General features: G+C 39.5%; 1 protein-coding gene across 6 annotated transcripts in view; it reads right to left on the bottom strand.

The window, feature by feature from the left end:
- Nucleotides 1-24,127, bottom strand: part of mybpc1 (myosin binding protein C1) — a 33,374-nt gene that overhangs the window by 8,056 nt on the left and 1,191 nt on the right. Inside the window, exons 2-25 of one of the 6 annotated variants that reach the window (XM_030719879.1) lie at nt 19,625-19,651; nt 17,554-17,625; nt 16,210-16,425; nt 15,103-15,150; nt 12,597-12,638; nt 12,009-12,050; nt 11,231-11,341; nt 10,479-10,627; nt 10,274-10,391; nt 10,117-10,168; nt 9,371-9,427; nt 7,919-7,927; nt 5,333-5,499; nt 5,066-5,198; nt 3,900-3,908; nt 3,508-3,632; nt 3,312-3,417; nt 2,661-2,827; nt 2,391-2,556; nt 2,210-2,316; nt 1,974-2,110; nt 713-872; nt 515-619; nt 243-431 (exon numbers count right to left, since the gene is read on the bottom strand). In XM_030719879.1, the coding sequence (XP_030575739.1) occupies nt 243-431; nt 515-619; nt 713-872; nt 1,974-2,110; nt 2,210-2,316; nt 2,391-2,556; nt 2,661-2,827; nt 3,312-3,417; nt 3,508-3,632; nt 3,900-3,908; nt 5,066-5,198; nt 5,333-5,499; nt 7,919-7,927; nt 9,371-9,427; nt 10,117-10,168; nt 10,274-10,391; nt 10,479-10,627; nt 11,231-11,341; nt 12,009-12,050; nt 12,597-12,638; nt 15,103-15,150; nt 16,210-16,425; nt 17,554-17,625; nt 19,625-19,651 (2,514 nt within the window). The remainder of the gene's footprint in view (nt 1-242; nt 432-514; nt 620-712; nt 873-1,973; nt 2,111-2,209; nt 2,317-2,390; nt 2,557-2,660; nt 2,828-3,311; nt 3,418-3,507; nt 3,633-3,899; nt 3,909-5,065; nt 5,199-5,332; nt 5,500-7,918; nt 7,928-9,370; nt 9,428-10,116; nt 10,169-10,273; nt 10,392-10,478; nt 10,628-11,230; nt 11,342-12,008; nt 12,051-12,596; nt 12,639-15,102; nt 15,151-16,209; nt 16,426-17,553; nt 17,626-19,624; nt 19,652-24,127) is intronic. The other 5 variants (XM_030719880.1, XM_030719881.1, XM_030719882.1 and 2 more) reach the window with 5 other exon arrangements.

The raw sequence follows: 24,127 nt of genomic DNA, 5'->3' as shown, positions 1-24,127 counted from the left end.
CAGACGATTTGGCAGCCATTATAAAGACATATTTAATATCCTCCAAAGCTCTTGCGTGTCCAGCGGAGGTCACAGTCAGAATGCTTGGGATGGTGGGTATGAGGGGGAACAGCTGTGTCGCTGGGGAACCAAGGGCAGATTAGACACAGACCCCCTCACTGAAATTTTGTTCATTATAATAAAGGCTTATGTATTATTCTTTCCCAAATAGAATTTTGGCAGATCACTTTTAGGGGACTCACCAAGGGGAGTAAAAGCTTTGGATGGTTCACTGGGTTTGGACACACCAATGGCATTGACTGCAAAAATCCGCACTTCATATGGCACTCCTTCAATCATCTTCTTGGGTTCAAACATAGTCTCCTTGGTTAGGTCAAAGTTCAGTCTCATCCATCTGGAGCTCTGCTTCTTTTTTCTCTCGATGTAATAGCCTTTAGAGGGCAGCCAGAATGCTTGTCATTTAACACCAACACATATGTGTAAAACTCTGTAACAAGTGTGGCGTAAGGTTTACCTAATATTGGTGAGCCTCCATCATATTTTGGTGGTTCCCATGTCATAGAACACCAGTCACCACCCACCACTGGGACCAAGGGAGCATCAGGAGCGTCGGGGATGTCTGAAGGCAACATGCACCCAAGTTACTGATTCAAAAAGCAAGTTAAGAATTGTTTATTTAATATTTTGTTTGAAGGGTGCTCCACTCTCTTACCAACAACCTTGATTTTGACACTAGCTGTGGCCTCGCCAGCCTCGTTTTGCAGGACTATCTTGTAGTTCCCTGTATCCTCCCGCTCAGTGACCTCAATTGTCAGGCTCGTCTGATCGCCGTGTGTCTCAGCATGGACGCGGTGACCTGACTCAAGAATCACCTGAACCAAAAAGTATAGAAGAGAAAAGAGGCAGAAAGGCCTCGTGAGCACCATATGACACAAAACCATATTTGTGTTAACAATTCCCATTAAACAATATATCCTATGAAAAAGCATAGCAATCACAGTTACAGTCCAACATGGACTAACTGCAATCACTGTCAGACAGCTGAGCAAAGGTTTGCAAATAACTGTTGTTCAATTTATAAATACAGACAGAATGTCAACACTTTACAGTCAGTCTGAGTCAGTTTGCACAAATGAGCACAATTTATCTGCTACATATGCCTTTGCAATACGTGACTTAACTCTACCAAGTGGTTGCAAACTGGTTATATTCCTATATCAAAGCAAGGTTTCTGAGTACCTATGTCAGTTTGCAGTAAAATTTCCATCCTGCAGCAATTATGCTGCTATTTGTGGAGGAATTTTTTTGTCTGGACTCTGAATGCAAGTAGTTAATGTAATTTTCTGTTTAATGTGGATTTCTGTCACATTTAATCACTGTATTATCACAAACAGATTGCATATAACTGTCAACTTGACCCCAATCACTCCCAAAATGACAGCAGACTGACTCCATTGTATTGACCTTTTATCTCCATCTTGGCATGCCAGTGTCACTTTGAAGATGGAAACTGGCTACATGTGGTCACAGATCTGGTTCCCATCTTTGAAGCAACCATTTCAAAGACAACAAGATCGCAAGCTCTTTGCACACAGTCACAAAAATTTGCCCATGCTGTTGTCTCCAATTACAGTTTTCCCTAGTGTGACTGTAGCACAGCAAACACATACACATACATAGAGACACACAGTTCCTTCTTTAAATAAAAAAAAGATTATCATCAGTGCCAGTGTATCACAACAGTCATACTGGTGATTTGTTCCTTCTAAAAGCCAAAACGTTCGCTAGAGTGTCAGTTACAACTAAATAATGCAAACACAATAGCTGAATATAATGAATAATACAGAATAATATAGCCACAAATAATATAGCCAATTTAAAATAAGTCAGTGTGCATAAAGAATTGAGTTGGGCTAAGGAATTCTTGATTTTGGTGTTTCTATTGCAGTGAATACAGAATCAGAAAAGCTCACCCTTTCTCCCTTCATCCACACCACTCTGGGTGCTGGTTCTCCACTGATTGGGATCTCTAAGCGAAGTTTGTTTCCTGCCACAACAGTTACAGTGTTGTCTGGGAAGTTCAAGCTATCCAAGTGTACCCTTGGAGGGTCTGCAGAAAATCAAATGACATCATTAGAAAGTGAGAAACACATAAAGAAAGAAATCAAGAAAAACGCTCCAAGCTTCCAGTGAAATGTAGTTTGTGTACCAATGATGTGGATTTTGGCAGAAAGACTCTGTGAATATCCCTCAGGTACAAAAGTGTAATCTCCTGCATCGTGAAGGGAGCTGGTTGCAATTTCAAGTCGGTGGACTCTGAAGAAACAAAAATGTGTTAGTCAAAGGTTGAATGAAACAGGTTTTGTTAGAGTTCCAAAGCAGCCTCATACTTATTTCTGTGTATGATGTTGAGGCGATCACTGGGCTGAATCAGCTGTCCATTCCTGTACCAACGGCCTGGAACGTTTCCTGGGTAAATCTCACAGTGTAACTTGATTGGCTGACCCAGCAACACTGTCATATCCTGCAGGTCCTGGTAGATCTTCAGCGGTTTCACTAAATAAAGTATAGATGTAGGCCAGAATAGAACCTTTTTCTTAAAAAAAAAAAACAAATGCAAACACTAGAGAGAATATGAATAAAGAAAAGATGTTTCGTACAGTCAACTTGTACGTGAGCTTCAGATGTGCCACCAGAGGCCATGATGGAATATGTTCCAGTGTCGTCTCTTGAGGCGTCATCAATCACCAAAAAGTGTTTAGTTCCCTCACACTTAACTCGGTATCTTGAACGCACTCCTGTTGGAACCTCAACACCGTTCTTCATCCTGAAGGAGCATTTTAAATAGTCACACACTGGTGAATAAGCAGTGAACAATTTAAACCACTACACTATGGAGTGACCTACTCACTGTATCAGTCAGAGTTAAATTACGTGTTGTCAGCCACAACTATTAATCACTGCAGTAATTATCCAATACTGCAGGCTGTTAATAATTTGCTTAGTTAAAGCCAAGTGGTGACTTACTGTATGTTGGGACCAGGTGGTGCATTTGCATATTAACTGTCTGATTACTGAGCTCTTTCAAATGTCTATTTTTTGTAATAAAAATACTTTTTTAAGGCTCAAATTGTATTTAGCCATACACTTAATTTATTCATTAAGCAATCTGTGGACTATGATTTGGTGGCACAATTCAATACAAAACAAACCTTTAGAAACTTTTAAAAAAAAATGACTTTTTTTTTTTTTTTTATAGAACAGGTGTTATTATTTTACTCAAAACACCTTTACTTCATTTATAGTCTTACCATTTGACTTGAGCTCCTTCCTCTGACACTTCACACTCCAGCTCAATCCTCTCGTTCACCGTGGTCTTCATAGCCTCAATACCTTTAACTATCTTGACTGGTAACTCTGTTGGACAAGCCGGAAGAAGACAAAATGATTGGCTGCTTTAGGCAACAGCTCTTAGATATTGTTTTGAAAGGCCAAGCATTTGATCACCTTTGACAAAAAGCTCTGTGCTGCATTTCTCGTCCCCTGCAACCACTGAATAGGCTGCGTCATCATTTGCGGTGCAGTTGTTGATGACCATAATCCTCTGTGTGCCCTTATGCTCAAAAATATACCTAAACAGCAAGTGCAGTAATTAGATCACTAGTCATACAGTGGTCCTAAGATTGGAATGGATATTATTTCCAATTTGTGGCTACAGAGACTAAACACTATTAGCAAAATCTAATGTACAGTATCTGCGAAATTTAACAGTCATCTTTCAATCAGCATGCTTTAAATATGCTGCACAAACCCAGAAGTGAAATTACACACACGAGGGCGAGGCTCACAACAAAACTGTGACACGGAGAAGGGAAAGTCGACTGGATGAATGGACTTACTTCCTTTGACTTAAGGTCAGCAGCAGAGCCAGAATGGGGCCGGAGCACAGGAAGTGCACAGCAAGTGATTATGGCAGATAGGAAGGAGCACCATGATATGACAGACAAACAACAAACACAAAGAGACATCATGCCTGGAGGGGTACAGCATGTGGTCAGCAACAATGTTACAAGAAAGAGGATCAAAAGGGAGAAAGTCTTTGGAGCAGGGAGACCTGGAGGCCAAACCCAGAAAACAGCAATATCCTCCCAGATGGCTTTAACTTCAGATGGCTTTGAACAGAATTACTATCTTAATATTGCTTATCTCTGTTGTAGAAATCTTTAAACAAGTGTTTTTAACTGTTGAATGATTGAGACATTGTCTTCTGAATAAAATATCTAAAGGGGAAAATGCATTACTCTTCCTCTGCTGTTAATGAACTGTTAAAGGACACTATATGATAGGGCCCGTTAAATGAATGAAACCCTCACAAACATATTTTTGGCCATTTAGAGAAAGCTGAAACAAACTCTTATCCTTTCAAACACAGCTTAGTTGAAAAACAAATGAATTCAGCCTTAATAAGGGAAAATTCTTGTTGAAAAAGATGATTTTGTTCTAACAAAACTGTTCCAAAGCCAGACTTGGTTAAAGACCTGTGAAGGAGGTACCACCTTTTTCCTGTACAGAGGAGGACATATACAACAATTAATGGCAATTACAGACAGCATTTGAAATCATACACAACATATACACCCAAATGTAGCTCCGAATTCATAAAAATGATAAAATATTTTAAATATTATGATATTTGAGCCACATTAGAGTCAAGACTGTTACAGTTTGCTGGATGTCAGCTAGCAATGGTTCACAGTGCAGTGGACTCAACTGGCTGCACATGAGGAAGATACAATGCATCACTACATCTTAATGTCTTACTAGGCCATCGTTTCTTGCCATTTATGTGTTTCTTTTGGGGTATTTATAACAGTGTTTATGTGGAATATGTGCAATAGAACATGTGAACCATTGTGCTTTGGATTGGTGACAGAATGAAAACATTTACTAGAGATCTGTCACAAATTAAAATGCATTTCTTAGTACATAAAAATGCATTTTATTTGTGCCGTGCTGAACCCAAGAAGATGAAGACTTGAACGATGAGGAAAAGGTTGGTACATACTTGGGTGAGGGCCTGATTTCCTGTCCATTCTTGTACCACTTCAGCTCAATTGTGGGGTCAGCCAGGTCCACCACTAAGCGGATCTTTCCACCTTTATCCACCTGATAGGCAGGATCCAGCTTCTTTGCAAAAGCTTTGAAAAGAAAAAAACAAAACAAAACAAAAACAAAGTCATAGCAGCATTTAAAAAAAAAATACTAAAACTAATCTTGCTGCCTGGCAAAAGATAAATATTAATATTCACCAGATGAGCACGCATTTATCTACCTTCCAACTTCTTCTCTTCTTTAGGAATCTTTTTCAGCCTCTTCAGCAGACCCCTCAGGTCTGTAATGCCGTACATAAAGGCAATCTTTTCATACTCATCTGGCCGAGCATTCTTCAGGATCTCCCACACATCCACCTCTGGAGTGTCATCCTGCTGTTTGTGCTCCCTAGTGGTGCCGAATATGAGGGAGCAATGTGAGCACAGGAGTCATAGGCTGGTGTTTGCAACGTGTCCTGAGGAACCACTCAATGACCTCACACTGATGCGGTCAGGAAATTTTACCTAAACATTGCAGTCACTGTTTTTTCCTACTGTTTTTGGTTCAAGCATGCTACAGTATTTCTCTGCCGAGCATTCTTCAGGACATGTCACACAAAGGGATGGGCATGGTGAGCTGTTTAGTTGTGTGTTGGCATTGGTTCTGAAGTTACATGTTAACAGGGTAGCGGCACAGTTAATACAAAACACAGAAGAAGTTGTGGAAGGTTAACTGTGTCTGCATGTTTTTTTTTTCCAAGTGTCTATCCACTGTGGAAGTGTTCATAACAGAACCTTGAAACACAGATCACAGATAACTATCTGGATCATGATATTAATTGTAATATTAGGGTGGCCTGCCTTGAGAGCTGGGACACAGACCATGAGCGGCAACATCCTGGACTTGATTCTAGCTAGCAGCCACTGTCACGTCTTAATTTTTCTTAATTTTCTTCATATATATATATATATATATATATATATATATATATATATAGTTTTAGTTGGCCAGTTTTGGAGATATAAGCCTTTTGAATATAGTAATCAAACCAATTCACTTCTGTTTCCAGCATCGTGACCCAGATTCTCCAGCAAAAAACCCATAAACCTTGCTGTCAGCAGCTTCCTGCAGGGACTATTTTCTTTCTTCTGTCAACATCTGCAAATCAAAGGAGGCTTGCCTCTAACCAACATTACAGCTCATCTGAATCGGACGCCATCGTCATTTACATCCTGTCATATTGTCCAAAAGTCTTTGCTGTTGGTTGATGGACACTTTCTCCTGCAAGTGGTGTGGTTAACACGAGTAGTTTGGCAGAAAAACAATTGTTCCTACATGAAACTGCTGCCAACAATGCACTGCTTTTAAGGCTTACAGGGTAAATGTCATTTAGTTTCAATATATTCAAGAAAATGTAGTTTCTACAGGTGATTTCTCCAAAACAGGGGAACCCATAATAAAACAAGCTCGATGGATAATCAGGAGCACAGGCCAGCAAAATAAATACGTTAAATTACTTGAAACAAGTGAACAGGATTCATACTGAAGTCTGATTTATACTCCCTACCATACAAAAGCAGATTAGGGCCATTGAAAAAAAGTATTTTTAAGTTTTTTCTTTTTAAATGACTAATTGAGGTTTGTTTTATGGTATAAAAATGTAAATAGTTACACTGATAGGGTAGTTATCTGCTAATTACATTATTATCCTGATGTATTATTGTAATGGGGGATGAAACTAACAAGGATTTGAGAAGAGCTCCTTGTTGTGGAGTGACCCTGCCCCAAAACTCCAAACAGCAGATTTTCAAACTGGGTGCTTTGGTTTCAGAATTTTAACTCTCTTGATTGCAATTAAATCCATAATAATAATTGCAACATTTCTTTCATGGTTTCTAGCATGCTTTGGGGGATGAAGAGGGACTATTAAATAAGGATTAACGAGGAATTGTACACAAGAGCAGTTACAGATCAATAAAGTAGAAGGGTTTTTCTTTTTGAGAGATGCAATGCCAGCTCACTGAATGCTCAGCAGCTTTGTGCAGTAATATGTTGATATGCAGCATGCATGCATTCAGGGGAAACCTGCAAAATATATTGTCACTGTAATTGTAAATTTGTAAATTGTGATTGTAGCTCTTAATATGGCCCATCCCTTTGTTTGCTGGTTGGTTTGAGCACATATGAGATGCTCCGACGCTGTTAGATGATGAATTTGTCTCTATGCAGAAGGAGTGTTAGAGTTAAGGGATGAAGGTTAATAAACAGAGTATTCATTAGTTTTAAATAAAGAACATTCAATCAGCCTTTACTTTCATTGACATTTTCCCCAAATGTCTGAAAGGTTGGAGGTGAATAGAGTAAAATATGTTCACATTCTCTACTTGTGTTTCTCATTCGTTTATTTTCAGGCAATTATGAAGAGGCCGAAATAAACATGGTGGTGCTTGCCTTCTATTTCTAAACTGAAATAAATGACAGTGTAGTGATAACACTATTTTACAGCATCATTTCTCCATGGCCCACTAGCATTTCATTAATGATCCAAAATGGTGCTCTTTGCCTCATAAAGGTGGACTTCACAGCTTGATGAAGACAAGTCACCTCAGTGTTAATGCTGCAAGGCCCATTTCCATCATTGCCGAGTGCTGGTGGAGCATTTAGGAATGCTGCCTTCAAATTAAGTGTTACCATACTACAGGAGGCCAACACTCTTGCTCGTCCAATACCTAGAGCTACATGTCATGCTGGGGACTCTACAGGATTAAAGTACTCACCCGCAGTAAGGTCTAATCGTTTTAATACCTATGGTTTTCGTTCTACTAACCTTTGATTTCTGAATGTATAGGGGAGAAGAAGAGAGAGCCCAAAATAAATGTATAATTTTGCTAGTGAGCAGTGTCACTGGCTAGGTCTTGTACTCACATGCTGCACTGTATTTCAAATATGCATCATGGTGTTTATTTTGAGCTACTGGAGTAGCTTTGCTATTGCACAGAGGTTTTCAAGCTGTAAGGCACAGGTCCCACTGGGGTGTAAGAGAACTGAAGGAGGGGTACTTAAAGCACTTTGGCGACAGATTACTGCCATTATTGCTTCACTGCCAGTGTCATACTTTCAATATCTGCTTGGATCAAAGTGACGAATCATTTGCCATCAGCGTGTGTGATGTTCTGTGAAAACATCTGTATACCTGTATAATCAGTGTGGTGACAACACGCACTGAATGCAGCCACAACACTAGGTGCACTAACTGCACACACATCCGGCAAGTATAACTAGTCATCCACGAGGTAATTCTTTATCCAGTATTTATATTTTATAACACTCTTTCCCATGTGCTCTTTTTATTGTCTACTAAGCATCACTGCTCAACAGAAACAGCAAAGCAGTAATGGTTGTAAATAGCTCAGAAATGTCAGGACAGGCAGGACAGAGTGGTCTGAATGCATTCAAAGTAAATAATAATAATAATAAATACTGTTGTAGTGAATGCCAATTTGTTTTGTAAATCTGCAAAGTAAACCCCTATCTATCTATCTATCTATCTATCTATCTATCTATCTATCTATCTATCTATCTATCTATCTATCTATCTATCTATCTATCTATCTATCTATCTATCTATCTATCTATCTATCTATCTATCTATCTATCTATCTATCTATCTATCTATCTATCTATATCTGCATCACTTGATTGATCTGTGTGCTGCTGCGAACAGCTGAAGCCACTGAGCTGGAAATCTCAGCCGTTTTTTTGATATCTTTGTCAGCATTTTACTCCAATTAATGGACAAAGAAACAGGTTAACTGGGTACTTAATTTTACTAATTGTGTAAAAAAAAAAAGGCCAAAAAGTCTGCTCCAGTTTTTTTAGTTAAATTCTAGCATTTCTAGTACAGAAAACAGAAAACCATGCTAAACTACAAAATGCGAATCAACAAACAGGGTCATGTCAGAACCTACGCTGAGGACAAAATCCATTTGTATTAATTTCTTTTGTGCTTCAGTATGAAGAGGATGAAATGTGGTCACAGTTAAACTTGTCTAGGGGGGGACCAACAGTGCCAGACTCTGAAAACCCCTGGTATAGCATCTTTAATAATCAGAAGAACTGTATGTTCCAGCCATACAGTAGCCATATACAAGTCCGATTTACAAATGATGTCAAAGAAAAAGAGAAAAGAAGCACATCCAAAAAAAAAAAAAAAAAAGGGGGCGGGCTTAAAAATACTGAAAAGGATAAAATCCACTCAGGATTAGGATGTGATTCTCACCTATGTTTTAGAAGACCACTAAAGTCAAGCTCTCCTGCATCTTCTTGTCCTTCACTGCTGTTGTTAACAAGAAGAGATTAATGGAGATTGAATCAGAGTTGAAACAGCTACAAGCACTAAAAACAACGGTAAAAGAGCATCACAAAGCAAAGGCTCCAATCTCAATCAGTGCATTAGCTCCAAGCTAAGTCACGATTGGTGCTTACACAGAAACCTTTTTGTGTCTTTTCCCGGATAAAAGCTTGAAACAAGGTGATTTGTGTAAAACACATCAAGAGCTGTCCCGGGCATTATTGCCACAATGCTGAAACAACATTATTGAAGGACAACATTGTGATCAAGCAATGCTGCCGGGATGCTTTGTGTTGCTTTCTAGACACATTGTTTGGAAGGAGATTCAATGTGCAAGAGTTGGCCTTTAATTACACAATGAGTCAGCTGGTTGATTTTGTAATTACCTTGCAGAAAGGTAAATGACATTATTACAACCATCTTGTCACACTTACATCTCATACAAGGACATTACTTGATGGAGAAATGTTCAATGTTGTGCCTTAATGAATGCCACTTTTTCTTATCTTCATTTTTTCAGGTGTATTTATTAGTAGACAGTACATGGATTATTAGACATCCTATAATATAAAAATACCTGGTTTTGAAAAGAAACAATAGAAATACTGTTAAATTCTGAATCCATAATTATTGCTGCTGACTCCTTCAGATTGCCGTAAAGCTCTTTTTATTACCTTCTTTTGAAAGCTGATCGAATGTCAATATTCTGTGAGCCTGTTCCAGCTTCTGTAAAACAGTATCAGCACATAGTATATATGTTTTATGCTCCTCTGGATTTTTGGTTGTGCTGTTTTTTCTTTGTTACAAACGTTCTTTGGTATTGTGACAAACCTTTGACTTCCAAGTCAAAAGAACAGCTGTCAAACTTGTCCTTGTAGGTGACTTCGCACCTGTAGTTTCCAGCATAGTTGTCTTTGGCCTTGATGATGTGCATCTCAAATGTGTGGACCTGTATACCAAAATTTGTGTAAGAGTACTATTATTACAAAAGGTGGTGCTTGCATACTTCTTAATGGAGGTGAGGGCAGATGGGTACCTTTGTGATTCGGTCAAAGGTCTCTTTCAGCTGTAGATGCTTTCCCGTCTTGCTGGCCAGATCCATCCATTTCCCTTTAAACCACTTGATAGTAGGTTTGCGCAGAAGATCTTTCGCTTCCACTTTGGCAACAAAGGTGATGTCACCACCTTTGGATGCAAAAATGCAATGTGATCATAAAGAAAGCCTAAGTTAATTAATACCCCTTAAACAGACCCGGTACCAACAAATAGTAACATAGCAAAGTGTAGAGTCATAGAAACACAATCTTCACTCTAACATTAATACAGATACAGATGCAGGGACTATTTGAACTTGAAAGCTTTGCTGAAAGTTTTCACTACCTGATCCTTACCGAGAAACCTGATTTGTTCTATGCATGTGCAAAAATGCACGTATGTCTTGTTTCCCATACAGTTTAGGACTCATTTTATCTTCCATTTCATAAGCAGTAAAATCAAACATAATTTTAAAAATTTAATCCTTAATTGCCTTGATGCACTTTTCTAAACCGTTTTATGAACAGCAGTCACAGTGTACACATGTCAAGGACTTCTATCGTGAAAGGAAGGAACAGGAAGAAGCCCTTTTTTGCACAAACTGGGATCCTCGTATGAAATAAGGTTGAGTGAAAGAAAGATATCTTGGTTCTAAATCTTGGTAGACCTATTAGAACCTATCAGCTGCATTAAATGTCATTTCAGGTTTTTCTTTATCCCTCTTCAACTCTTCTTTCTTGCTCTGCCACTCACCCACAGTGACAGTGCCGCTTTGGGGACTCTCAATCAGCAGGGTAGACAGTGGTGGGTTGTCAACGAGCTTTTCCAGTTCATCTGGAGCCTGACCCTCTCCCAGAGACCACACTGGTCAGTGAGGGAAAAAAAAAACCCACATATATTAATCACAGCTCTCCTCTGCTGCTGTGTAAAAATAATACAGTAAGGAGTCTTGTCACCCACCTTTTACTTCTCATCTGAAATGTTTACTCTTACCAAATGTGGAGGTACAAAGACGGACAAAAAGACTAACAGACGCACATCACTTCCAACACTCACACCTCACACACCAGCAGGATCTCAGCTCTTTGCAACATGGAAAGCACGAAAGAGACAATGTACAAATAGAACAAGCAGCACCTAACTTTTATTTTAATTTTTTTATTAAAGCAAAAGTGGGTTTCTTAATTTTCTGGATACTGCAGTCTTCTTTGGATCCTGGAGGTATGAATGATAATAGTGCTGTTGCCATATGTTGTTATGCACATCTATTGGGCACTGTCTTAACATTTTATGAAAGTTCACCTTGGACAAAATGTTGTCAGCTTTCTTCTACTGTTCTAAAACCTTCTGAATGAAAATGAAAAAGATTTAATTCTCTGAAGACCTTTTCGTGTCCTATGTGGGTTTGGAGGACACAAAGAGTTGGGGAGACTTCAAGAAAGCAATCTTTTTCATGTTTCCCAAAATATTCTTGGAACAAATGAAACTGAACTAAATTTTTCTTGGAATGTAAAGTCTACCGCTTTATTACCTGAGTCTTTTCTCCCCATGGCTGGCACAGGGACGCTATCATCTAAACAAAGACAGAGAGAAATTTACAGCATATTGTAAGAAATAGTACTGTAAAGTCCACTGAAGCAGGCACACGCTCAGAAAATAACAACAAGCGGTTAAAGATTTGCAAGCAGTGACCCGAGGAGTTCGGAATCAAAGGTGAAGGTAAAAAAAAAATAAATGCGTGCAGTGCTACTTTGTTGCTTTCAAACTACATCATGAACACAATTTGAAAGGTAACGAGAATGTTATGATCAGAGTTTCAAATGTATAAACATAAATGGCAATTTATGTGTACAGAAAACAAAACAAAACCCCAACATTACAGTGAATAAACCAATATTAAAATTAACAACCACCTCAGTGCATGGATAAATGTATATTAATATGTTAGCAAGGGCATTTTTAACATTTTTATTTTTTTTTCTGCTAAAAGGCTAACTTCCAGACACACAAAGTACCTAGAGATAAACATGTCTCCAACATGTTTCCTACATTCAGACAGTGGATCATTCTGATTTAGACTAAGCTACTTGGTCAAAGATCTAAAGTGGTGGGATCTTACTAGGCAGCTCAACTGAGAGTTTCTTGATTGAACTGGCATCCTCTGTGGAAAAAAACAGAGTTATAATTGAAATTAATCAAGATACACTTTACTACACTTTACACGTTGCACGTGGTTTGATGAATATTGTGGCGTCAACAGTTTGAGTTGGACAATCTCTGGATAATTTTCATTCAAACGTTAAGGGAAGCCGCTGTGCTTTTTCATTTAGAAGTTAACCCGATAACCAGCCAACCGACAACAATACTGACGCAGAAAAGAAAAGCTTCAACGAAGAGAACATGGATGTACTATTTCAAACTAGATAACTTGATTCCACTTCCAGGAAAGAACTCTCCAAACCTAGCAGGACCACTGGAACAGGTGCAGAGGACAAGGAGGGAGAAGTGGCAAAATTTTTAATTAAGTATGGTTTTTGCTTTTTAAGGAGCAGAACTATTTGATCGCACCTTGTATTTTGTGCACAGAGATGGCTCACTGCTGGGAGAGATTCACCTCACTCATTTCACATGTAGGAATAGAAAATATGGTCTAACTAACAGCTACTTCATCTCCACAGTCACAATAGTTACTTTACCACAGCACCACAGAAGTCTGAGCAAAGGTTCACTATTTGCCTTGCTTAAGATACGCAAGTCACTAAGACAATATTGTGTCCACAGAACTAACTAAAGCATAATAAAGAAAAAAGTAAATTCACAAACACAAAATAAATAATACCCTCCACACAACTATGATATAAATTCATCATATAATCATAATTATAATGAGGGCATCGGTGATATGCACAATTGCTATGCAAAAACTATGCATATACACTATGCATATACAAAATAACCACACAGTTATTTATGTCGCATGCACAATACATACTTATTAAATATCATTGCTGCATCCATCTTTATTTAGTTTAGATAAATAAAGGTTCAGATGCAAGTAGAAATTATGCAGTGCAAGTTTGCAAGTAGAAATCAAACATTTTTTACATGTATGTCAGTGAGCACAGACATACATATGAAGTTTACAGATGTGACACTTCAGTATTTACATCTTTTAGACTATAAAGGGTACTTTTGTCAAGACAAGACCAGACTAGAAAACGCATGTACTGGTAAAGTTGAAATGTGCCTTACACAACAGATTACACAATTACAGTTGTGGTCAGATGTCTGCATACACTCATCATGGGCATGAATTTCGGGTGCTTTGTATTATAAGGTAAAGACCCTACATTGATACAAAGAAAGTCTGGAAGAAGATCCAAACTGTCAGGAAATTGGTTTGGACACAGCTGTCAAACTAAAGGCCTGCGGGCCAAATCCGGCCCGTCATCGAATTATATGCGGCCTGTGAGATAATTTCATGTGGTTATTATTTATGGCCCATGTTTCCCACATTGTGGTCAGTGGTCAGCGGCTAAAAACATTGGTCAAAACTTTTTACAGTGACATTTAAGCTAGTCTGCCCCCCAAAAATGGCCAAACAAAAAGTGGACTTGGAAAACGGGGATTTTCACGACAGGTTGGCGGACCTGTTCGCTGAGATCAGAGGTAATCCTGTGTGTCTCTTTTCACCTCCTGCAATGTGCGGGGAAGAGAGTTGACGGTGATGCAGAAGATGCAGAGGGAGACCTGCACAGGTGAGCTCACAGTGCATCACTGCATCACACACCGGGAAACACTGCGCAGCAAAGTCCTGAAGACAGAACGTGTCATTGGCACTGTAACACAGACAGTGAACGTTATAAGAGGCAAAAGTTTCAATCACTGGCAGTTTCAGCCTTTTCTGGAGGAAATACCTTCTGAATTTTTTGACATACCTTATCACACAGAGCTGCGATGAGCTGCCTGAGGAAAATTGTCAGTTCATGGAAAGTAAGAAAGAAATGCAATGAGAGACAAAACTAAATAGCTTATTGTTTCTGGACTTTTTGCTGATATCTCATCACAGTTTTCATCTGAAAAAATTAGCAAATTTTCATCAGCTTGAAATATTCTTATTTTTTCCTTACATTATTTTTAAAGAAAAACATAATTTTATCTTTTATTTAATGTCTTGAGGAAAAAAATTCTAATTCATATTGATGATTAAAATATTTTAGTCTTAGACTGATAAATAAATGTTCATTTGGTTTGGATCCCTGTGTTTTTAATTTTGGCTCCTTCTGTGATTGAGTTTGACACACCTGCTATTTAATCATTCTACCTTGAAAAAAAAGAACAGTTTAGAGAAGCCCCAAATTACTGTGACATTCATGCCCATGATGAGTGTCTGGAAACTTCTGATCACAACTGTAAATATGTAGGAAGAATTTGATATCTTATTTTGTTGTTCTTGGGTCTCTGTCTGTACAGGAGCAATAAATATAAATTTATATTTACCTAACATTGCTAGTCCTACAGCCGCATTGCTAAAGTGAAATATCTTGGAAGCACTTCTTCTAATTTAAGTTAATCCCTTTATGGCAACCATGAGGAAATTGGAAAGGTCTGTTATTGGTACCAACCTGGTTGAGGTGTTGGGGATGGGGTAGTGGCTGCGGCTTTAGCATCATCTGGAATAAAGGTTGTCATTGACAAATAGACCCACTCATCAAAAGTCTTAAGGTCAATCACTGGCAGGTCAAAAAGACACAAACGCACTAGGCCAACAAGGCCAGTGACCACATGCGAGACAACTGTGACATGCAAGTCTTGAACAGAAGGAATGAAAAAAAGTTGTCTGATGAATCGGTTTGTGCACAACAAACCACTCCTAACTGCTGCACTGTCTGAGAGTGAAACAGTGTGTGATCACAGCTGTGTGGGAGACGAAGAGTTTGTATGTGTTGCCACATGGTTCTTAGTCTGGGGTAACAAAAGCACAAGCACGCTAGCATCATAGCGTGTGTACACACACATACACACACACACACACACAAAGGTGTGTCAAATAAAACTTCAGCCTCAAAGCAGCACATATTGGCAAAAAATGCTCATGGCTAAGCCAAGTAGCTGCATCTTCCCTCTGCATTTTGACAATACAACTCAACTGAGGTTATTATATAAACTAATCCAAGGAAACCAGCCCGTTTTAATGTATGTGTGTCAGTTGTTTTGATGTTGTTTATCGATTAGAGGATAACGAATTGAGCTTGATGACTCACCTTTAAAACAAACGGCTTTTTGCCATCTCTGGACCTACAGTAATCAGTACTTTATCAGTTCATTTTTATTTTGACAAGTCTTTATTTCTGTGGAAATCTAAAAACTCATAAAACTTATAAATGTGTTTTTTCTTTGAAGTCTGCATGCAGTCAAAGTCAGGGTTGGACTGAGAGCTCTGTTTAACAAATAAGTGAGAAATCAATACATGACTCCAATCAGTCTAAAGTCCAAAGCTGTCTCAGCAAAGTAATCTATTTTCTTTCTCTTGACAGCAAACAGTAAAATTTTTAAGGTTATGTAAAAAAAACAAAAAAGGAACACTTTTGCCATGCCGCTGGGCAATTGTAGTGTGCAGCTCAAATGACTATTTCAAGGCTCAGTGAGTTTGCTTTGAACAGCTAGAGGGGTAAAACATGCACTTTCACTGAGAGACATGGGATTGTTTCATATTAAAGAAGTATACTTACCAGGTGGTGGGGGAGAGCAAGTGCCCTCTTCCTTTACAGTAGAGTTAGCAGACTCTGTTTGCTCTTTTACCCCAACCCCACCAGGCTGTGGTTGGTCTGAGCCATTTTCGGCGGGGCTCGGCTCCTGAGCCACCACAGCCTGTACTGGCTCAGGCTCTGTGGATTCTGGTTTCTTCCCATCAGTCTCTACTGGGTCTTTCCCCTCTGCTACTGCCTCTGTACATCAGACAAAGCGCCAGGCTGGAGCAGCAAGCATTGGGCACAAACACACGCAGCCTCACAAGGCAATGCTTGTTCAAATGAGGTGGGTATAAATAGCTAATGACCAGATAGACTGAAATTGTAAGGTTTTTTAACCTGCTCTCATATTGTACATTAGCTGGTCTTTTATCTGCCCCAGCCTAGCAAGATGTTTATTTTGTAACCTGTGGTTCAACTTAGTATAAAATAGAATAAAGCAGGGTATGCTTTAGGTCTATGCTTTCCAGGTCCTTAACGCACAAGTTCTCAGTCATCTCTTCCTTGCTTGTTCAGCGGTTTACAGTTGTTTTTCCTGGTAAGTGCATTTTGTTTTAAGCCACTTTTTTTCCAGGTCATTCCACTATAAAAGACAAGTGTCATCCTCATGGTGGTGCTTGAAAAGAAATGCCAGGATCACCTAAATCAACAGGATTTATCTTTTTACCACTATGAATGCGGCAAGGAATCTAATGCATTGTTGAGAAATTTCAGTTAAAGTTAAAGGAGTGACCTGACAGACTGGAAAACAAGCCCCACAAAAAGGGCAGTTCTGCAATGTCCAAAATGTATCTCATATTAAAGCAACTGTGGTGTTCCAGTGTTTAATCAAAAATGTCAGTGAACAAACTATCTGGTCACTGCATATCTATACTGCAAAGTGATTAAGGAGGCAGGGCTTTACAAACTTAATAAATGTGGACAGTTGACCATTGACTGGAGTCAGTGAAGCCCAGCATCCATAATCCCTCTATAGACCTCCTGTTTTATTGACATATACTGTCAAACACAAAAGCAGCCACAGCATGACTTAGTAACAGGTCCATGAATCAAGGCACGTGCGGCTGGAGCAGTGCAGGCATGTGGGTGTGTGTGCGATGAGTGGCGTGGCTTGCTGCAGCTAAACTAACTTTTCATGTGAACATTGTGTGTTGAGTGATCATACCTCCACAAGAACAGTGCAGTTTCAGGCCTCTCACAGTGAATTAAAAAAATAAAATAAAATCGTGGTGGCACACACCAAACAAACACGTGATGTGAGTGTGACCAACAAAGGTGCGAGACATTCTGGGGCGAGTGAAGAAGGGGAGCGTCAGTGTTACCCACCTGGCGGTGGAGAAACCTCCAGGGAAATCTCAGGTGGGGGTGGGGCACCGTTACTTTCTGGGGCAACACTTTCTGAGCATGTGACAAATATAGTGGTGGATTGAACAGCTGCTTTTAATAAGCAACAAAGCTTCAGCATCTGCAGTGCCTCTCTCACTTTCACACACTCACACGCCTAAACAAACACACACAGACTCACACACAGACGTAGACACATAACTATATCCACCCACCTGCCTGCAAATATGCATACTTTAACCAAAAAAAAACATCGTAATTTTCCAGTGCATCTTCACAGACTCACTAATAACCTTTCTGAGTGAAAATGTGCTGTTAATGTCAACACTGGATGCTGTGCAAAGGTCGTTCATGTTGAAATGCACATTAATACACATTAATAAACACACTAGTTGGAAGTGTCGTGCTTCGTCAGGCAATATCGTGCATTCATTATATACCTCAGGAACTGTTAGATCCTCTCACTTTAGAGAATGCGTGCTTGAAGGGATTACACAGTAAACTGATAGGAATGCACGTTACCATTACAGTTATAAAACTACTCTAACTTTGCCCTGTGTAGTTTCCACCTGTGACCACTACAACAAGTCTTGGGAACTGACATACTATTTTACATTGTGTTGCAGTAACGGGGATTACTTTTTATCCTCATTAACAAGTAATGTATAAAACTATGAATGTAGTCATCTTGGCTTTGTTTTTCAGCATTTTGCTGTATTGTTTTTTTTTTTGTTTTTTTTTTCTTAGGTCTTTGTCAGCGTTCTCATCCCCAGAGCGTGAAATACTGCCATGTTGTCAGAAGCCACTGATATCAGTGCTTTGGATGGCAATGTGAAAGAGGGACAACAGCTGCATGAGGGTTGACAGTGGCAGAAACAATAAGTTAGTCAACCAATTGAGTTTCTCGTGTTCACTATATTAGATGTGATCCAGCCACTGGTTGCTGAACAAAACAAAAGCAAAGCAAAACAGACTTTTTTGGAAAAATGTTCCTGGAATTCCAAGACTTGGGAGAACAATGTTTAAAAAAGGAGATTATTTAATAGCACAGAGTTAAGGGTAGGGGTACATATGAGTAAGGTCTGACTATTCTGACTATTGTTCTATTGTTCTGCCTCTGTAGAGGCCTCAAGGACAGTCTTGCAGTGTATTGATGGTCCAGAAGCTCACAGTGTAGACTAATCTATAGTACGAGTGGGTGCAAATAAAAGAGAACAGGATGACAAATGTAACATGTGCATTTTATTCTGTGAAGGCAGGCAGTATTTGACGTCCTGGAAGTCAGAACCTGCCAAATCAGCAGAAAGCCCAGATGTTTGGTGACTCACAAATTCTCTGATTTACATGTTAAGTCTCCCTTAAGTCTCACTGACCTACTGCTATAGGTTGTCGGTGATGCTGATGTTAACTGGTTATAAACAATCAGGATACATATATTCTTTTTATTTCTATGTGTGTTAAATACAAAAACCTTAAAGGAATATTTTTTACTTAGACCCTAAAAAAGCTGAGCCCCCAAACCCCCACCCCACCCACAACTGTGCTGGAGCCTCAAGATGCTGAAGCTCCAAGGTCGCCGGCAAAAAGCCAGTAACACGCCAGCAGCTTGGTCACATGGGATGGCAGCAGCGTCAGCTGTATCAACAGTGAGGGATCAGCTGGCTGACGAGAGGAATGTCAGAGATGCTAACAGCTTGGTCGTTGCTAGAGATCTCTCTGAAGCACAGCAGCATATCCATACTGCCGACTATTGGCTCCACATTTACACTCCTATGCGGCAGTGTTTGCACATTCACGCCAGGTTCAGGGCTGTGATCATTACATAACATGTGTATACGTGTTCAGCTTTGTGCCTGTACAGTTAAGTGTAAGCGAGGGTTGCTATTTGATGTCAGCAGGTAACTTCTACTGAATGTGCATGAGTTGGTTTCCTGACACTTTGTCCTTCCTTTGCTTGTACAATTTTTGAGTGACCTTTTTTTTTAAAGATTGTGTCTTGTGCAACTCAAATCTCTAGACTGTGAGGTGACAGGAAGATAAGATGTGGACTCACCCTCTGGCTGACCGTTTGCCGTCTCATCTGCAGTAAGAAAAAGAAACACATGAACACATGAGTATGCAACATGACAAGATTACTTGTGTTATGTCTTCAAAACAGTCGACATATTTACCACATTTGCTTTTTTCAGTTGAGCACGCTGAATAACTGTCTCCTGTTTCTATACTATGCAGACTGATTATGAAGAAGCAATCTGCTTCATCTAGACTTATGATGCAAACTGTGGGGGCGTTATCAGAAACATTTTTCTATATAACACATTAAACCTCCAGTCTAACTCTAAGACAGAGGGAGATGTGGTTACATATATATATGAACACTTTGCACACAAAACTGATGTGGAGTGCTGTGAAAAAGTATTTGCCCCTTCCCGATTTCTTAATTTTTTGCATATTTGTCATGTTTCAGATCATCAAAGAAATTTTGATATTAGACAAAGATAACCTGACTAAATACAAAATGCAAAATGCAGTTTTTAAATGAATTTCAATCAAGAAATCACCCTGTGTCTGGAGGGATTGCTCCACAAATAGAAAAACTTTGGAACAGTGGTGAACCTTCCCAGGAGTGGCTGGCCTACCAATATTAGAGCACATCAATGACTCATCCAGGAGGTCAGAACAACCCAGAAGAACATCTAAAGAACTGCAGGCCTCACTTCCCCATGTTAAGGTCAGAGTTCATGATTTAACAATAAGAAAGAAACTGGGCAAAAATGACATCTATGGGAGAGTTCCAAAGCGAAAACCACTGCTGACCAAAAAGAACACAAAGGCTCTCCAGAGCTTGAAAAAAGGAAACAAAAAGCTCCAGAGACTACAATGACCTATGAATAAGAACCTACACAGACAAGACAAAGGCTCATCTCATATCTGCCAAAAAAAACTTGATGGTCCCCAAGACCTTTGGGCAAATATTCTCTGGACTGACGAGACAGGAGTTGAACTTATTGGACGGTTTGAGTCCTATTACATCTGGTGTAAAAATAACAAAGTGTTTCAGAAAAAGAACCTCAAACCAGCAGTCAAACATAGTGGTAGTGTGATGTTCAGGGGCTGTTTTGCTGGCTCAGGACCTGGACGACTCGCCATAATAGATGGAACTATGAATTTGCTCTCTACTTGGGTTATGACAATGATCAGAAACACACCAGCAAGTCCACCTCTGAAAGAGTGGGACAAAATTCCTCCATAGCGATTTGAAAAACTCATTGAGAGTTATTGTAAATGCTTGATTGCAGGTCTCTCTGACACAGGGTCAAGTGGGTTTGGATAACTTTTTCCCCTTGATAAATTAAACAATCATTTTAAAACTGCATTTTTATTTACTCTGCTTCTCTTTGGCTAATGTTAACATTTATTTCATGATCTGAAACACGTAAGTGTGACAAACAAGTTAAGAGGTCACAAAATTAAAATGTGGAGGATAAAGGAACTATTCTTGATAATAAAGATAACATGGAGGAAGTTGCACAAAGATTTAGTAATCCTGTCTTTTCCAGTGACACGCATGAGTTGTCTCAACTGCCTTCAGCTCACATCAGTCATCACTATTTATGAAAAAGAAAATAGAGCTGTAGAGTGCGGGTGTCTTTCTCTGTAAGCCAACCACTGTTGCCCTCCTTGCAGGTATTTTCAGGGTCACAGGCTGTCATTTATCATTTTTGACTGGTGGTCTTATGTACACCACAAGGAACTGAGAGTTAGTCTGCAAATAGCCAGCAAGGGGCAACCTCCAGAGCCAATAATGAAGGCACTGCAGGAGTAACAAAAACTACAGCTCTTCCAGGAGCCATGTGAGGCAGGACCAAAACGATTCAATCCCCATAGACTCCCATGTCAAAATGTCCAACTTTACAGCATTGAAAAGCATGTTAAAAGCCTGATACAGAAATAGTTGTCTGCTATGGACAGTTTCCCCCTTCAAAACAACTCTGATTGGGGTGATTTTTAAAAAATCTTTTTTAATAACTGGGTGGATAATTGAGTAAAGGGTGTGATTGTAGTTTGCAAAGCCTCATTCACTACTTCCAGTCATTAAATTGGACCTCATCACTGTGTGCTGCTGGTGCCTTTTGCAGCATTTTAAAGGATTATCTGACTGAGGTCATGGCTTGCTGTGAGCAACAAACAATCCAAGAAGTTTGTGTTTCAGTTTTGGCGGGTGAAAATCTATTTGAGCAGTCTATTACTGAACACTAGTGCCAATGAATTGCACTCATACAGTTGCTGATAAATTAGCACTCCACATTTTCATTCAAATATGGTCAGTTGTGGCTCCAAAAAACCAACATGACTGCTGCAAAAATGCAAACCAAACTTTTAAACTACAAAATGCTGAGTCCAGAACATATGGATGATGGCATGCTGGCTACAGCCACCTTTTGTACTTTTGTTCAGTCTATGGTAACGAGCAGCTTTTGAACGAGGGAACGAATACTAATCCTCATCGCTGAAGCATTTTTATTTTTTGCGATTATTTTTCCAAAAGCCAGAAAACAACAAGAAAGAGAAACAGACGGCTGTTAGTCAAACAAAACACATAAAAAGTAGAATTTTGTCATCTGTGGCTCGAGATGCTCGACGCCCAAAATGACAATACAAATACTGATAGAGATGAGTCGGGTGTTTTGCATTAGAATAGTTGAAAACAATAATTGATTACATTGGAACATTTCATAACATCTGGCACACATAAAAAGAACAATGTAGGTATGGTAAATGCAAACAGAGGCATTAAAACTATTTTAATTAATATTAATATATTACATTTTTTTAAACTATGAGGTCTTTTTAGCAACAAAACTACCTTGATGACTTGAGGAAAATGTGAGATATGGACAGCATTTAAAGCCATTATTATTATTAATAGTTTGAACCTGTGTTTCAAAAATAAGTGAATTTTTGAACATGGGGATGTTTCCAGGATGGCATATATTTGAAATCCTTTTATAACACATCTGAGACTTAAATCTGATTCCCCTTTTGCAACTGTAGCTGTAAAGAAAACCTTCCTTCCATCATGTATTGTCCCACCGTCTCACTGCCAGGCCCATCAATGAAAACTGCAACCCTAATTCCATGTACACTATACCTTCTGACATATATTCATTTTCTTCCATTGCCACTTTGCTTTTGATATGCCTCCGTTTGTAATGATTCCCTCTTAGCATTCCTTGTCAAAATTAGCCACACTCCCATCTCACTCCAAAACAATGTGTTGCTGGTTGCTGTGCCAGAATCCTGCAGGGTCACATCATGTACCCAAGAATGAGCCTCGCTCTCTGTCTCATCACCGTAGAGATAATCAGAGTGGAGAAAGGTTTTGTTTTACCTCTGAGGACTTTCAGTGCTGCTGACAGAGCTGCAGGTATTCTCAGCTGTTGCCCCTGCTGGCATGCAGACAGAAGGGCTAATACATGTATGTAAGCCAAACTGCCAGAGGCTTCATTTTTCCTAATATAGACCCTATTGCTCTGATAAGAGACAAGCAAATAAATCTACTCTCTCTTGCTTTAGTTTTTTCTTTTACTTTGACTCCTTGTTTCTGGTGAGTGGGGTATGATAACAACTACAATGAAGGACACTTTGGGAATCTGCACTTGAGTGGCAGTTAGCTGCTGACAGGTTTCCCCTGTGTATTTCATCATGAACTTGATTTACTAGGTTCAGTGACACGAAGTGTTTGAGGACAAAGCCCCGGGGAGTGTTGGACCTTAGTGACAATAAATATCATGAGGTAAAGACATGAGCTTTGCTACCACTGAAACTTTGTCACAGTTCATGAGGGTCACAGGGAGATTTAATAGGGAGCTGCCTGACCTCTGAGTGATCTATCCAGAGCACAGGGTGGCAGGGAGGTGTCTGTTTTGGTGTGGAGGAGTGGCTGGGCAGCAGTGAAAGGAGATGGCAGTGAACAAGGGATGGGGATTAAAAGTGTGCTCATTCTGAACTATTCCCGGGACAAGAATCCTGCTCCCTAGAGATCAGCGGACAACTCAACCAGTCCATCATCTCTGGTTAGGACTTTTTAAAGGCTTGAGAGCGGGGTGTCTAAAACAACAGCCCCTACCCTCCTCCTCTTCAGCTGTTCAGACTCATTTAAAGAACAATACCTTTCCACCCTTATTTATCTGCCGCTTGGGGCTGTGCAGCTATTTATGGGTCGTGTTTCTAGCAGACAGGAATCTACTGCCTTTAATTCACCATGGGTTTGATTCTCAAGGGATCAGAGATGGTTATGGCACTAGATGAACTCTGTAAGGACAGGTATTGATTGTCACATCACTTCGCACATCACACTCTCTTAACCACAAACGATTCAAATAGAAAGTTGGCTAAATTTGCACTGTAAGGTCTGTTGGGGTTTGGCGCTTGCAGATTGCTAAGCTAATCCTTTAACCCAGTGTTTAAAATGCTTTGCTATCCAAAAGGCAGAGCTTGCTTGGCATACTGTATGACACCCCTCAGTCAATTTGGAAAAAGAAAACACCTTTTA

This window comes from Archocentrus centrarchus, chromosome 23 (assembly GCF_007364275.1).
Source record: "Archocentrus centrarchus isolate MPI-CPG fArcCen1 chromosome 23, fArcCen1, whole genome shotgun sequence".
NCBI classification, from domain to species: domain Eukaryota; kingdom Metazoa; phylum Chordata; class Actinopteri; order Cichliformes; family Cichlidae; genus Archocentrus; species Archocentrus centrarchus.
This window is presented reverse-complemented; position numbering and strand designations above follow the sequence as displayed.